The 15,383-nt window shown below is 36.0% G+C and overlaps 1 protein-coding gene and 1 pseudogene across 1 annotated transcript in view; one reads left to right on the top strand and one right to left on the bottom strand.

Annotated features, from left to right (window-relative positions):
- Positions 1–15,383, top strand: part of PIGX (phosphatidylinositol glycan anchor biosynthesis class X) — a gene marked incomplete at its 5' end in the record, with an annotated part of 31,946 nt that overhangs the window by 6,797 nt on the left and 9,766 nt on the right. Inside the window, one exon of the mRNA XM_058730971.1 lies at positions 8,975–9,116. Within this exon, the coding sequence (XP_058586954.1) occupies positions 8,975–9,116 (142 nt within the window). The remainder of the gene's footprint in view (positions 1–8,974; positions 9,117–15,383) is intronic.
- LOC131512384 (ras-related protein Rab-5A-like) lies at positions 4,935–6,986 on the bottom strand (annotated as a pseudogene).

Raw genomic sequence — 15,383 nt, 5'->3', positions numbered from 1 at the left:
ATTTGGAAGAATATAAGCAAAGAAACAAAAATCTCTGTATATTTAGCTGCTGTTGATAATCAGTTCTTTATATGCATTCTTTTTTTTTTTTTTTTAATGTTTATTTATTTTTGAGAGAGAGAAACAGAGTGCAAGCAGGGAAGGGGCAGAGGGAGAGGGAGACACAGAATCCAAAGCAGGCTTCAGGCTCTGAGCTGTCAGCACAGAGCCTGACGCTGTGAGATCATGACCTGAGCTGAAGTTGGATGCTTGACCGACTGAACCACCCAGGTGCCCCTTCTTGTCCATGTTTAAACTGAATGGCTGGTTTGTCATCTTATTATTGGGTTGTAAGAATTCTAATTTTGATGGAGTCCAGTTTATCATTTTTTTTTTCTCGTAGTTCATCGTTTTTGTGTCCTAAGTAAGAAATCCATGCCTATTCCAAGATCATTGAATTTTTGTGTATACTATTAGGTTTTTTTCCTTATGGATATCCAGTTGACCCAGCATCATTTGGTGAAAGGATTATTCTTTCCTCATCAAATTACTTTGACACATTTGTTGAAAATTAATTACCTTATGTGTGAGGATCTATCTGTGCACTCTATGACGCACAAACATTTGGCTAACTGGCTCAAGGCCAAATCCTGCACATGGCTTATTTTGTACTGCCCTTGAGCTTAAAATGATTTTTATGTTTTTGAAGGTTGTTGTTTTTTTTTAAAGGCAAAGAAAAATATGTAACAAATTTTGTAAGGCTCACAAAGCCTGAAATATTTACTGTTAGGGTCTTTACAGAAAAAGTTTGCCAACCCCTGGATGTCCATCCATATGCCACTAATGCACCACCTTGGTAACTATAGCTTGATAATATTATGGCTTCAAATCAGAACGTCGGAGTTCTTCAACTTTTTTTTCCAAGTTGTTAACTTTTGGAATTAATTTGTAGATCTCTTCAAAAAAGCTTCATGAACTTTTCATTAGGATTCTGTCGAAACTCTAGATCAATTTGTAGAGAAGTGATATGTTACCATTCATGAGTATTCCGGTGCATGAATATGGCATCTTCATTTATTTAGGCTTTATCAGTTATCTTAACAACACTGTAACTTGCAGAGTATAAGTCTTGCATATGTTTTGTTAAATATACCCCTAAGTTTTTTTTAATGTAAAAAATATTGTTTTAAAGTTTTTATTTCTGGTTGGTTTTTGCTGGTAATAAAATACAGTTGACTTTTGTATGTTTACGTTGTACCCTAATTCCTTATTGAAATCATTTATCAATGCCTGTGGCTTTTTCATGGATTCCTTAGGATATTCTACATAGGTGATCATGGGTTTGCAAAAGAAAGGCAATCTGTATGATTTTTTTTAAATGTTTATTTATTTTTGAGAGAGTGAGAATGTGCGTGAGCGTGAGTGGAAGAGGGGCAGAGACAGAGGGAGATGGAGAATCCCAAGCAGGCTCCGTGCTGTCAGAGCCTGTCCTGGGGCTCAAACTCATGAACCGTGAGATCATGACCTGAGCTGAAATCAAGAGTTGGACATTTAACCAACGGAGCCCCCCAGGTGCCCCTGTATGGTTTTTATATCCTTACCTTTTTGAACTGGCTAGAAACTCTAATACAATGTTGTTGTTGTTGTTGTTGTTGTTTTAATTTTTGTACTTTTTAATTTATTTTTTCCTAATACAGTATTGAATAAAACGTCCTTCCCTTTCCATCCATCCTTGTTTCTCATCTTAAATGGAAGGTATCCAGCCTTTCACCATTAAATATGGTATTTATGTTAGATATTTTTGTAGGTGGCTTTTATCAGTTGAGGATGTTCTTTTATGTTCCTAGTTTCCTGAAACTTTTTTTCATGATTAATGTTAAGAATTATTAACAGCTTTTTCTGCATCTATTATAAGAGAATCATATGATTTTTCTAATTTATTCTGTCAATATGGTACAGTACAAATGTTGATAATTGGAATAATAAACTTCCCCCTTGGTCGTGATGTATTATTATCTTTTTGAAATATTACTGGATTTGATATGCTAGTATCTTGTTAAAGATTTTTTACTTCTGGGGCACCTAGGTGGATCAGTCAGGTGGGTGTCCAACTTTGGCTCAGGTCATGATCTCACAGCTCATGAGTTCGAGCCCCGTGTCGGGCTCTGTGCTAACAGTTCAGAGCCTGGAGCCTGCTTCAGATTCTGTGTCTCCCTCTCTGCCCCTCCCCCACTTGTGCTGTCTCTCTCTCTCTCTCTCACTCTCAGAAGTAAATAAACATTTTTGAAAAAGGTTAAAAAAATTTAATTTAATTTAAAAAATAAAAAATAACAAAACAAGATAAATAATTAAAAGATTAAAAAAAATAAATTTTAAAAAAGGGATTTTTTACTTCTCTGTTCATGAGGAATATTGGTCTATACTTGTCTTTTGTTGTGATGCTTTTTTCGGGCTTTGGTGTCAGGCCAGTGCTGTCCTTGTAAAATAAATTGGGAAATATTTCCTTCTACTTTATTTTCTGATTGTGCAGCATTGGTATTATTTCTTTTTAAAATATTTAATAGAATTAAACAATAGAGCCATCTAGGGCTGAGGTTTTTCATGCGGGAAGGCTTTAAACTTTTTCTTTTAATTACAAATTCAAGATACAGAGATATTTAGATACTCTATTTTTTCTTTTGTCAGTTCTTGTAATTTTTTCTTTCCAGGAATTTAGCTATTTTAAGTTGTTTAATTGGAGTAAAATTATTCAAGTATTCCCTTATTGTCCTCTTCATATGTAGAGATTGTATAGTAATGTTTCCTCTTTTATTCCTGATATTGGTGATCTGTGCTTTTTCTCTTTCATGATCAATCTAGAGATTTGTCAATGTTACTGATTTTTGGAAAGAAAAGGTTTCATTGATGTTTCTCTGTTGTCTACTTTCTGTTTCATTGATTTCTGCTCTTTATTATTTCTTTCCTTTTTGCTTTAAGTTTAATTTCCTTCTTAGTTTTTTTTTTCTTAAATTTTTTTTTTTTAAACGTTTTATTTATTTTTGAGACAGAGGGAGACAGAGCATGAACGGGGGAGGGGTTAGAGAGGGAGACACAGAATCGGAAACAGGCTCCAGGCTCTGAGCCATCGGCCCAGAGCCCGACGCGGGGCTCGAACTCACGGACCGCGAGATCCTGACCTGAGCCGAAGTTGGACACCCAACCGACCGAGCCACCCAGGCGCCCCTCCTTCTTAGTTTTTTAATGTGGTGGCTTAGGTCATTGATTTTAGAGTTTTTTCCTTAATAAAAGTATCTTTGCATTTAAGGCTATGTTTCCTTCTATGCAGGACTTTAGCTGTATCCTGTAAGTTTTGACGTGTTTGTTTTCATTTTCATTTAGGTCAGTATATTTTCTAATATCCTTTTTGATTTCTTTTCTTACATCAGTTATTTAGACATATGTTGTTTGATTTTAAGGTTTTGGGGGATTTTCCAGAAATTTTTTACTGATTTTTTGTTTTTTTATAGTAACTATTTATTCTAACCTGATCACCTCAAAATAAACTGAACACTAGTGAAATGTTTTCTTTACCAATTTGGAATTATTATAAATGTACAAGTTCTGCTAGCTGTTCAGCACTCAAATAGGTTAGATCATCCTTGACACATAATGGAAATACCTAAAACAATTAGTGCAATATACTGAAGTGGTCAAAATAAAATGAATTCGGAAAATAAGGCTGCAAGATTATTACCAACATATTGCAGCACTTATATTATAGATTACAGGTATGTTGTTTACGATGGTTCTAGCCATACAGGAACAACTGAAGCCCTCTTCCTTGCAAAGAAGGAGAGAGGAAATAATTAGCTGTTTTAGTAACTGTACAGTTTACATACTTTCAAACAACTCTTAATATTGTAGAAAAGTAAACAATATGGACACTACAGTCCAGTACCTTACTTCCAATACAGTTGAAGATGGAATTTAAAATAAGTTTGGGGTGTCTGGGTGGCCCAGTCGGTTAAGCGTCAGACTTTGGCTCAGGTCATTATCTCATAGGTCATGAGTTTGAGCCCCGTGTCGGGCTCTGTGCTAACAGCTCAGAGCCTGGAGTCTGCTTCGGATTCTTTTCTCTCTCTGCCCCTCCCCTGCTCACAGTTTGTCTCTCTCTCTCTCTCTCTCTCTCTCTCTCTCTCTCTCTCTCTCTCTCAAACATAAAGAAACATTAAAAAAATTAAAAAAAAATAAAATAAGTTTGAATGTACATATTGTTAGTGCATCGACTATATTACATCCAAAGGGAACAAAAGCCCCTTTTAGCCCCTAAACGACAAAGCTAGTAGTAATTAAACAGATTCACAGACATCTGGTTTGTTTCATTTTTGTTGAAGAGCCCACATGTTTGCAGGGAGTGCTGTTCATTAAGATGCATTTATCAGTTTCATATTCCTAAATTTAGATGTGGTTGCACTTGATTTTTTTAAGTCTATTTAAAAAATAACAGGACTGGCTATAGTTTAGATGTCATTGATGTTTATTTTTTTCCCCTGAAGATATAGGACTGTTTTCTCATGGCTAATTTGTTAAAATGTGGAATATACACTTTAAATGTAGATACTAGGAGAAATTATCGTTTGTCTGAATTACTGTAGCAAAGTAGAAGTATCTTTAGATCATCCTTTTTAAAAAAGAATGTTTTGGGGTGTGTGGGTGGCTCAGTCTGTTGAATATCTGACTTTTGATCTCGCAGTTCTTGAGATGGAGCCTTGTGGGCTCCGTGCTCATAGCGCAGAACCTGCCTGGGATCCTGTCCCTTTCTCTCTGCCCCTTCCCTGCACACACGGCCTCTCTCTCAAAATAAATAAATAAACTTAAAAAAAAATAGAAATAAATAAAAAAGAATGTTTTTGCAAAGCCTAAGTTAATGAGTTACATGCCTTTTTCATAGAACTGTGGTTAACTATGGGTCCAAATAGTATTTTGTTATATCTCTGGTGATAAGAAATGATTTCCTCTAACCTTCCAATAAAGCAGTGGACAAATCTAGAGATTTGTCAATGTTACTGATCTTTGGAAAGAAGGTATTTCATTGATGTTTCTCTATTATTTGTCTAGTTTCTATTTCATTGATTTCTGCTCTTTATTATTTCATTTATTTCTATTGCTGAACAGAGGGACACGTGTGTTATTAAAAATTAAGTTCAAAACACTTAAAATAATTCTGTATTAGAAACTTGACTCTATCATAAATCTCTTTTTGGAAATCACATTGGACCAGTTAAGTGTACCAGTTTCAGTGTTATTAACATTTAAGGGAAAAAAAAAAAACATTTTAAGAAGCAGAAGAATATTCCAGCTAGCTCAAACTGGAGGTTTAATAACTACAACACTGACTCCTGGTTGGCTGTGTGAGTTCAATAAATTCTGCTGCTCTTCCTCTGGCAGAATTTGCTCCTGGATTTTGTGCTCCATTATTTGGCAGATTTTTTGCTATTACTGTAAATATTTCATTTACATTCATTGATGTTTTAGCTGATGTCTCCATGAATATTAATTTTGTCATCTGCATAGGACTGTGCTTCCTGGAAATCTACAGCTCATTTATTCTAGGTCAGCTTTGTTTCCTGGTAAAGCTATGACAGTGTTAGGACTTGCTTGCCTCTGAACTTCTTTAACCCAGTTTTTTGCTCTTGCAAAGAACTCCTCATTTGAGATCTCATATTCAGGTCTGGCTACCTGTGCTTCTCTGTGGTACATTGGTGCTAGGCTATAGTATGATTCTTGACCAGCTGCGTCCCCTACTTCAGACTTCACAGTTGTATTATCAAGCTAGCCAATTTGGGTTACAGAAGCAGCCACAGCAGTATTCTCTTGAAATTCATGAAACTGGCCCTTCACAAAACAAAGAACTAGGCTTGATTTGCCAAGGGCAGACTCTTCCAGAAGTACTAGTTTGAACTGGCATATTGTATCTACAGTATTTGGCCTGTTGGGTCTTGTTGCTCCTCCATTAGCCATGTCCACATTTGAAAGAGGCCCTAATTTCAATCTCCTAAATGAATTTCCAGGATGCAAGGTGTCCATTTTTTTCTTTCTGGTGGTAAAGAAACCTAAGACTACACATGTAACTGTGAAGCCAAAGCTTCCTGGCAGCAGATCCCAGGCAGAGGCAAAGGAGGAGACTGAGCCTGAGGCTGTGGCTTTGGTGAAGGCGGTTTCTCCTCCTCTTTTGATTTCTAACTCAATTCCCTGTGGTTAGAGACTATACTCAACAAGAGTTCAGTCCTATGAAAACTTCTAGAGACTTCTTTTATTGCCCAGCATATAGATTTTTCTAGTGCAGTGTGCTCATTTGGTAGAACAGTCTATTAATGTCAGATAAACTTGATTGAAGATTGTGAATGCCTTCTATATCCTTACTGATTTTCTACTTATTCTATCCATTATTGAGAGAGGGGTATTAAAATCTCTGGCTGTAATTGCAGACTTGTCTATTTATCCTTGAAGCTTTACCAGTTTTTGCTGTGAAGTAAAATACATGAACATTTTGAAACACTGTTTTTAGATGTTTTATAGCACATTTAGGATTATTATGTGTTCTGATGAATTGATCCTTTTATCTTTTTGTAATGTCCTTCTTTATCCCTGACAATATTCCTTGTCCTGAAATCTGCATTTTTGATGTTAATATAGCAATATTTTTATTATTATTATTTCACTATTTTTATTATTAATGTGTGTCTTATAGATAGCATATAATTGTTGCTATTTTATCCAGTCTGTCAATCTCTACATTCTAATTGGAATGATTAGACCATTTACTTTTTTTTTTTTTTTTTTTTAATGTTTATTCACTTAGAGACAGAGTGTGAGTGGGGGAGGGGCAGAGAGAGAGGGAGACACAGAATCTGAAGCAGGCTCCAGGCTCTGAGCTGTCAGCCCAGAGCCCAACACGGGGCTGGAACTCATGAACTGTGAAATCATGACCTGAGCTGAAGTTGAACACTTAACCAACTGAGCCACTGAGGAGCACCTAGACCATTTACTTTAAAAAAAAAAAAATTCTTAAGTTTATTTTGAGAGGGAGACAGAGACAGAGTGAGCGCACATGTGTGCTTATGTGAGCAGGGGAGGGACAGAGAGGGAGGGAGAGAGAGAATTCCAAACCGGCTCTGCGCTGACAGCACAGAGCCCAACATGGGACTCAATCCCACAAACCATGAGATCGTGACCTGAGCTGAGGTCAAGAGTCAGAAGCTTAACTGACTGAGCTACCCAGGTGCCCCTGGACCATTTACTTTAATATAAATATTTATTTGTTTGGTTTGGTTTAACCCTATCCATTTTGTTACTGTTTTTATATTTGTCCTAGCTAATCTTTTCTCTCTTTCCTTGCCTTATTTTAGATAAATTGAATATTTTTTAAGCATTCCATTTTATCTCCATTTTTGGCTTACTAGCTATACCTCTTTCTTTTTCTAATTGGTTGCTTTAGACTTTATAGTGTACAATTTCAGCTTATCATAGCCTACCTTCAAATATTATTCCACACTAAGAATAATGTCCGCATCTTAGAATCATTCATTTCTTTCTCCTCTTTCTCTTCCTTTTTTTTTTTTAATGTTTATTTACTTTTGAGAGAGAGTGCGCATGCTCAAGCAGGGGAGGGGCAGAGAGAGAGGGAGAGACACAGAGTCTGAAGCAGGCTCCAGGCTCCAAGCTGTCAGCACAGAGCCTGACATGGGGCTGGAACTCATGAACCACTAGATCAAGACCTGAGTCAAAGTCAGACACTTAACTGTCTCAGCCACCTAGGCATCCTGATATGAGCATTTTTGAGTGTGTGGATTTTATCTTCCTTTGAAGGGCATTGGGCTTATTTTTTCTATTAGCAGTTAAATTAACTTGTGTATCAGCTTGATCCTCTTAACCTTTTTTTGTATAGGTCTAAAATTAAAGTGGCCTTTACTGCAAGGCTAATTTAGCTGCAAAGGCCTTGTCGTATTGGTATCTTTACCAAAAGCTATGGTCTCTGTACTTTGGTTGGTTGGAAATGCAGATTTCTCCCAACTTGTGTGAAATTTTAGAATTTCTTATTTTTCAGTTCCCTGGTTATTCTTTGCCCAGTCTCGTGGAATTACACTTTACTCATGCTTTACTTAGTATTCAGAAAAAACTCAAAGGGAGACCAATTCAGATTTATAGAACTCCTACATAGTACTGTCCTCTCTGGAATTTAGCACCTTATCTTCCAGCTACTTCAGTCTCCCTTAACTTGTTGTTGTTGTTGTTGTTGTTGTTGTTGTTTTTTAAGTTTATTTATTTTGAGAGAGAAAGAGAGAAAGAGAGAATTCCAAGTAGGCTATGCACTGGCAGCGCAAAGTCCAACATGGGGCTCAAACTCACAAACCTTGAGATCATGACCTGAACAGAGATCAAGAGGTGGACGCTTAACGGACTTAGCCACCCAGGCGCCCCTCCCTTTACTTCTATCTCTGTTTTATAATTTAAGCAAAACCACTGTGTTGTGCTTTGGGTTTCCTTCCCCATACTTGGTCCAACATGTGCCTTCAGACAGAAAGCTGGGACAATTATACATTTAGGTTTATAATCTACTTCAAATTAATATTTGTACGTGGTATGAGTTTGAGATCAAGGTTCATTTTTTTTCTGTGTAGATTTCTTGTTTCAGTACTACTTGTTGAAAAGACTCTCCTTTTCCTATCAAATTATATTGGCACCTTTATTGCCTATAAACGTGTGTGTCTGTTTTTGGACTCTATTTCTTTCCATTGATCTTTGTTTTCTACTAATACTGTACTGTGGCTTATGACATAAATTCATAAACAATCTCATGAGTGGTTCTGACATGATATAAATACTTCATTTGACTTTATGATTTTCTGAAAAATGAATTTGAAATGCAGTGTTTTTACTAATTCGAATGTAATGTTATGCTATTTCATTTAACAATTGAATGGAGAGATTTATTTTAAATGTACTTATCTTACAGAGACCTCTTAATAAAAGTGAAATTTGGAGAAAGCCTTGAGGACTTACAGACCTGCCGACTGTTAATTAAACAGTACATTCCATCAGGACTTTTTGTGGATCCATATGAGTTGGCTTCATTACGAGAGAGAAACATAACAGAGGTATAACTATTAGAGAATTTTTTTGAGAGAGAAATTATTTTAGGGATGCTATAATTTGGATTAAGGAAAAATAATAGACAAAGCAACATTGTACGCTTTATTCATTTTGTTAAAGCATATAAAGTAATTTCTTTTAGGTAGGATAGGAATATTCTTTAAAAAATGAGTGATAAAGGGGCGCCTGGGTGGCGCAGTCGGTTAAGCGTCCGACTTCAGCCAGGTCACGATCTCGCGGTCCGTGAGTTCGAGCCCCGCGTCAGGCTCTGGGCTGATGGCTCGGAGCCTGGAGCCTGTTTCTGATTCTGTGTCTCCCTCTCTCTCTGCCCCTCCCCCGTTCATGCTCTGTCTCTCTCTGTCCCAAAAATAAATAAAAAACGTTGAAAAAAAAAAAATTTAAAAAAAAAAAAAAATGAGTGATATGTGTCAAACTTGTCAGTAATAAACCAACTAAACTGAACTAGTTAAATGCTTTTTGTCAGATTGGCTCCTAGTTTAGTGACTATTATATGTTTTTGTGAAGATTAATGGTTAATAAATACTGCTTCAGCATTTAACAGTATCGTTAGAGTGACATATACCCTAACATCTGTATAATTTGAATGTGGGAGGATATTGGATATCTATATGCCAGATATCTTCTTTTTTTTTTTTTTAAGGAAGCAAGGTATATTAAGCATTAGAGAAATATGATGTCCCATACCTTCTGCACAGATCAATCTTTATAAAAACCCTAGAAGTATTATCTTTCCAACTTTATAGATAAGGAACCTGAGGCACAAAGAGGCCAAGTAACTTATCCAGGATCACACAGGTAAATGGAAGAGCCAAGAGATAAATCCAGGATTGTCTAATTGCAAAGTTGTTGCTCTTTCCAGAAATGAATCTTATTCCTTAGTTAATGGTTTCCTTAACTTTTGGTAAGAATTACTTGGGGCTGCTTTTTGTGCAGATTATGTCTTTCTGGGAAATCTTAATTCAGTAGATCTAGATTGGACCAAAAATCTGTTTTTAACAACTCAGATGATTCCTATTAAGAAATTTTGGGAAATCTTTGTTCGTAAGATTATAATCTCTATATAAATATAGGAAAGGTAAAATAAATATACTATACTTGGAGTCATATATAATGACATTTTATTTCTAATTGTGGTTTAGGCCAGTTTCTTCATCTGTTTTAATTACTTACTTAAATTTCTTCTTGAATAGGTAATTATATTCTCATGGTTCAATATTCAGGAGGTATGAAAAGGTGTATAATGATGAACTTCCACCTCTCTCAACCCCCATTCACGAAATTTCTTCCTGTGTTCTGTTTTTTTTACACATATATAACAGTTTAGATACACATGTTCACATATATGGCAGTGTCAGTACATATACACATGTGGAAAGACCTCATTGCTTTTTTCCTCATCTGTTTCCTTCACTGAGTCATGAATTTTGAATGAGGCTTTTGAAATTTTAATAATAGGTTTCAAATTTAAACGCAGTTCTTGGCTTGTAGTGACATGGATTGGAATCATATTTAAATTTCCGTAATAAAATTGCCTACCATGTTTTAAGAAAATGGAATTATTTTTGCACAGGAGTGCCCAAAAAGAGGTCACATGCACACCCTCTTGGTAGGGATGAGATTGGGGTATGTGCAGATGATTGTAGCAAGAAAACTGGGCAGGAACAGGATGCCACTCTAGATTGATTGACAAGTTTCTCTTTATCTTGATTTTCTGTTTCCTATTTTTTTTCTTTTTTTTTGGAGAGAGAGTGAGTGAGCTAGTGGCAGAGAAAGAGAGAGAGAGAGAGAGTCCCAAAGCGGGGCTTGAGCTCACCCCAGGCAGGGCTCGAGCTCACCCAACATGGGGCTCAAGCTTATGAACCATGAGACCATGACCTGGGCCAAAGTCAAATGCTTAGCCAACTGAGCCACCCAGGTGCCCCTTGTTTCCTAATTTTCTAATCCTTAATTATAAGACTTTTAAGTGAATTTACTTTTTCATTTGGTAATTTCTAGAAAAATAGATGTCTCATTTGTGACACATAGCTAATTGGAAGTTGATTTCCTGATATATGAGATGTTATTTCCTTCTGCCTAGCTGGGTTGAGACTGTGGCCCAATTATTTGTGCAGAGAAACTCTGTCACAAGAAGTGGTATTAAATGATGAGTATAACTGGATAGAAGTTAATTTATATGTAGTAAATGATCAATGCTTATATATTTAGATAGAGATCTTGACTGTTCCATGAGATAAAATGTGTGACTGCAGCAAATAGAACAGTGGGTTCAAATTAAATGAGTGATGTGTGGCAACAAAATGTTTTGTAAGGAGTTTGTGATGGTTTATCAGCAATTTGAAAATAAAGACAAGCTTTAAATAGGTACATTGGATAAGGCACATCAAATGAATCTCATTTCATTTTTAGATAGGGCTATTAGATATACTTAAAATCTCTCACATTCTTTGAAAACAGCATAATATTAGATTGAAACATTTGAAATTGCTGTTCTTTAGATCAAAATGTAAATGCTGTGTTTTTGAAATCAAGTTTTAATCAAAATATGTAGTATTAGGTTCTATGTCCTGACCAAGTTGGAGGACAGCAACCAGATATACTCTCTCACGTGAAATAACCAAGAAGTAGACAAAATATATGAAATGATGGAAAAGATCATTGACTATCAGACAATGAGGGCAGTGATATGTGAAGTAATTGGGCAATTAATAAGGTGAGCTTTACAACCATCCCAGCTTATTGCTTTGGAGAGTTTTCAGACTATAGCATAGGGAGCAGGAACCCAAGCAGAACCTGGTAGACTTCTTGAATTGAGATGAAGGTGAGATTCTGGGGAGACTGAGGTCAGCAGAATTCACAAGACAGCATGGTAGAGAGGAGAGAATTGCATAGAGACAACTCCAGAGATCCATAAAAGATTCCCCTCAAGTACATAGTTGAGTATTGATTAGTGCATGCATGTGAGGAAACTACTTGCTGCTGGGAAAAGAACCGTATGAAAAAATTAGAGGTTATAGTGTCTGGTACTCGCATAAGGCCAGTAGTAGTGTCTGCTCCCAGCAACCAGGCTAGGAACAGCCTCCTGATTCACTGGGCATTAGATAGAGTAAATAGAAGAAATTTTACTCAGTAGTGGGAGATACTTAGCCCTAGGCTGAACATTATGGCAGTTCTGTTTAATAAATCTTAAAAGCAAGACCTTCAGAAAACCAAACTGTTTGTACGTGACTTTCCTGCATACAAACAAAACTCAAGAATACTTATAGGAATACAGAAGTATCCAGCACCCCATAAGATCAAAATCACAATGTCCTGATTCTAATAAAAAATTAGGAGGTATGAAAAGATGGGGAAAAATATGACCTGTAATGAGATAAATGAATCAATCAAAACCAATCTAGAACTGGCCCAGATAGTAGAATTAACAGACAGGACGTGAAAACAGTTATTATAACTGTATTCATATGTTCAAAAAGGTACGTAGAGACGTGGAAGATATATAAGAGGGCAACATTGAACTTGTGAAGAAAGTAATGGCATTCAAGGATTGCAGAAAAATTAATAAACTTGAAAACATAGTAATAGAAACCACAAAAAATATAAAACAGATTAAAAAATAGAAATGTAAAAAGTAAATGGAGCAGTAGTGAGTTGTGGGACAACTTCAAATGGCCTACTGTCCTGTGATTGAACTATCTTGAAGGGAAATCTCTACCCCATATTCCTTGCAGCATTATTTACAGTAGACAAGCTATGGAAACAACCTAAGTGTCCATCAACAGATGAATGGATAAAGAAAATGTGTGTGTGTGTGTGTGTGTGTGTGTGTGTGTGTGTGTGTGTATACACACACACACACACACACACACAATGGAATGTTACCTATAAAAAAGAAGAAAATCCTGTCTTTGCATCAACACACATGAACCTTGAGTGCATCATGCTAAGTGAAATAAGTCAGACAGAGAAAGACAAATCTCACTTATATGTGGAATCTAAAAAAAACTGAACTCAGATTGGTAGACTGGTGGTGGTTGCCAGGAGCAAGAGTGTGGGAGGAATAGGTGAAGGTGGTCAAAGAGTACAAACATCCAGTTATAAGATGAGTAAGTTCTGGGAACTAGTGTAGAGTATGGTGACTGTAGTTAACAATAATGTATATTTGAAAGTTAACAGAAAAGAGTATACTTTAAGATTTTTCATTGGGGGCGCCTGGGCTGGCTCAGTTGGTACAAAATGTGACTTTTAAGTTTGTTTATTTTGAGAGAGAAAGAAAGCGTACATGGGGGAGGGGCAGGGAGAGGGAGAGAGAGAGAATCCCAAGCAGGCTCTGCACTGTCAGCACGGAGCCCAACTCAGGGTTTGACCTCATGAACCATGAGGTCATGACCAGAGCAAAGTGGGATGCTTAACTGACTGAGCCATTCAGGCACCCAGGAATAGATCATTAAAAAAATGTATGGTTAGAATTAACATCTCAGTGTCAGAAAAGTATTATACCTTTAATTTTTATAAAGTTTTACATTTGTAGATTGTAGAAGTTGTTCAAAGCCACCACTTACTATGCCTTAATTGAGAAGTTTTTTTGAAGAGCTCTAGTTCATGAGAGAAAGATATGGCAAATGTTATTGATATGGCACAATTTCATAGCTTAATTCATTTAACTTAGCTGCAGTGGTTTGTGACATATGTAGTCATATGACAACACTCAACTATTGTCATGAAAGAGTATAGATCCATGTCTGTTAACCAGTGTATGCTCCTTTTGGATTAATGTTTGATGTATAATTTCAGTTTTTTGATAATACATTATTGCTATTTTATCTGCAGTGAAAATGGAATAACAAAATATTTTTTGCAGATCAGTATATAGTCACTAGGCTTTTGGGGGTTGCACTGATAGTTTAGGCACATATTTGGGAAATCTAGCATCCATCCATTGTCCAGATTACTTTTGATTGTCAGGTTATGATATCCAAAAATATTTTTCTCTTGTTTTACATCTAAAGTGATATACACACCTCCAGCTGTCTGAGGTTTTGGTTACCTGTCAATGCATGTACCTACTTGTACAATTTTTTCCCTTTCCCTGTTGTAGGTCAGTTTTAAGAAACTCCTAGCCCAAACTCCTAAATCACCTCTAAGACCTCAAGTTGTTGTTTATGGGTTAGCTTGTGTTGATTCTTAATTGATCTCGGTTTAAAATGGATTTAGGTCTTTGTTGAAGTTCGTGTAAAAAAAAAAAAAAAGATTCTCATTCTAAGAATTGAGATACAATTCAAATCACAAAATTCACCTTTTTGAAATATACAAGTTAGTAGTTTTTAGTATATTCATAAAATTGTACAACCATCACAACTATTCTAGAATATTTTCATTATTTTCCAAGAAACCCTTAAAAGGCTAACTTTTGAGTTTCAATGCCTAGTGTAAAAGTTTTTGAACCATTACCAAATAACTCTTCAACCAACAGAGCCCTCTCTGAAGGCCAAATTGTTATTTCTTCCTGCCTCATTTTCATTATATCCCAGTTTCAATGCACGTTTTAAAAATTCTCAATTCGGAGAACTTACCATATATTTATTTCTATGGGAAAAATAATAAGTAAAAAAACAATATTTAGAGAAGTTGAAGATCATCGTGCCATCATAAATTCTAAGTATCACAATCAGGAATATACTTTATATCAGTTTTACTTATGCTTAATTTTCAGCTACAGGCATATCTCATTTTACTGTGCTTCACTTTATTGTACTTCACAGATACTGTGTTTTGTTACAAATTGAAGGTTTGTAGCAACTCTGTTCAAGCCTATCAACATCATTTTTCTTTTACTTTTTTTTTTTTTTTAACATTTATTTATTTTTGAGACGGAGAGAGACAGAGCATGAACGGGGGAGGGTCAGAGAGAGAGGGAGACACAGAATCTGAAACAGGCTCCAGGCTCTGAGCAGTCAGCACAGAGCCCAACGCGGTGAGATCATGACCTGGGCCTTAGTCGGACGCCTAACCGACTGAGCCACCCAGGCGCCCCTCAACATCATTTTTCTAACAGCATTTGCTCTCTTCATGTCTCAGTATCACATTTTGGTAATAATATTTTTAACTTTTTTATTATTATATTTGTTATGGTGATCTGTGATCAGTGATTATAACTTGCTGAAAGTGTAGATGCTGGTTAGCATTTTTTAGCAATAAAATATCTTTAAGGCATGTACATTGGGGTTTTTTTTAAGGCATAATGCTATTGCACA

This window comes from Neofelis nebulosa, chromosome 5 (genome assembly GCF_028018385.1).
Source record: "Neofelis nebulosa isolate mNeoNeb1 chromosome 5, mNeoNeb1.pri, whole genome shotgun sequence".
In the NCBI taxonomy this organism is placed as follows: domain Eukaryota; kingdom Metazoa; phylum Chordata; class Mammalia; order Carnivora; family Felidae; genus Neofelis; species Neofelis nebulosa.
Note: the sequence above shows the minus strand (reverse complement) of the source record. Positions and strands in the feature narration are given on the sequence as shown.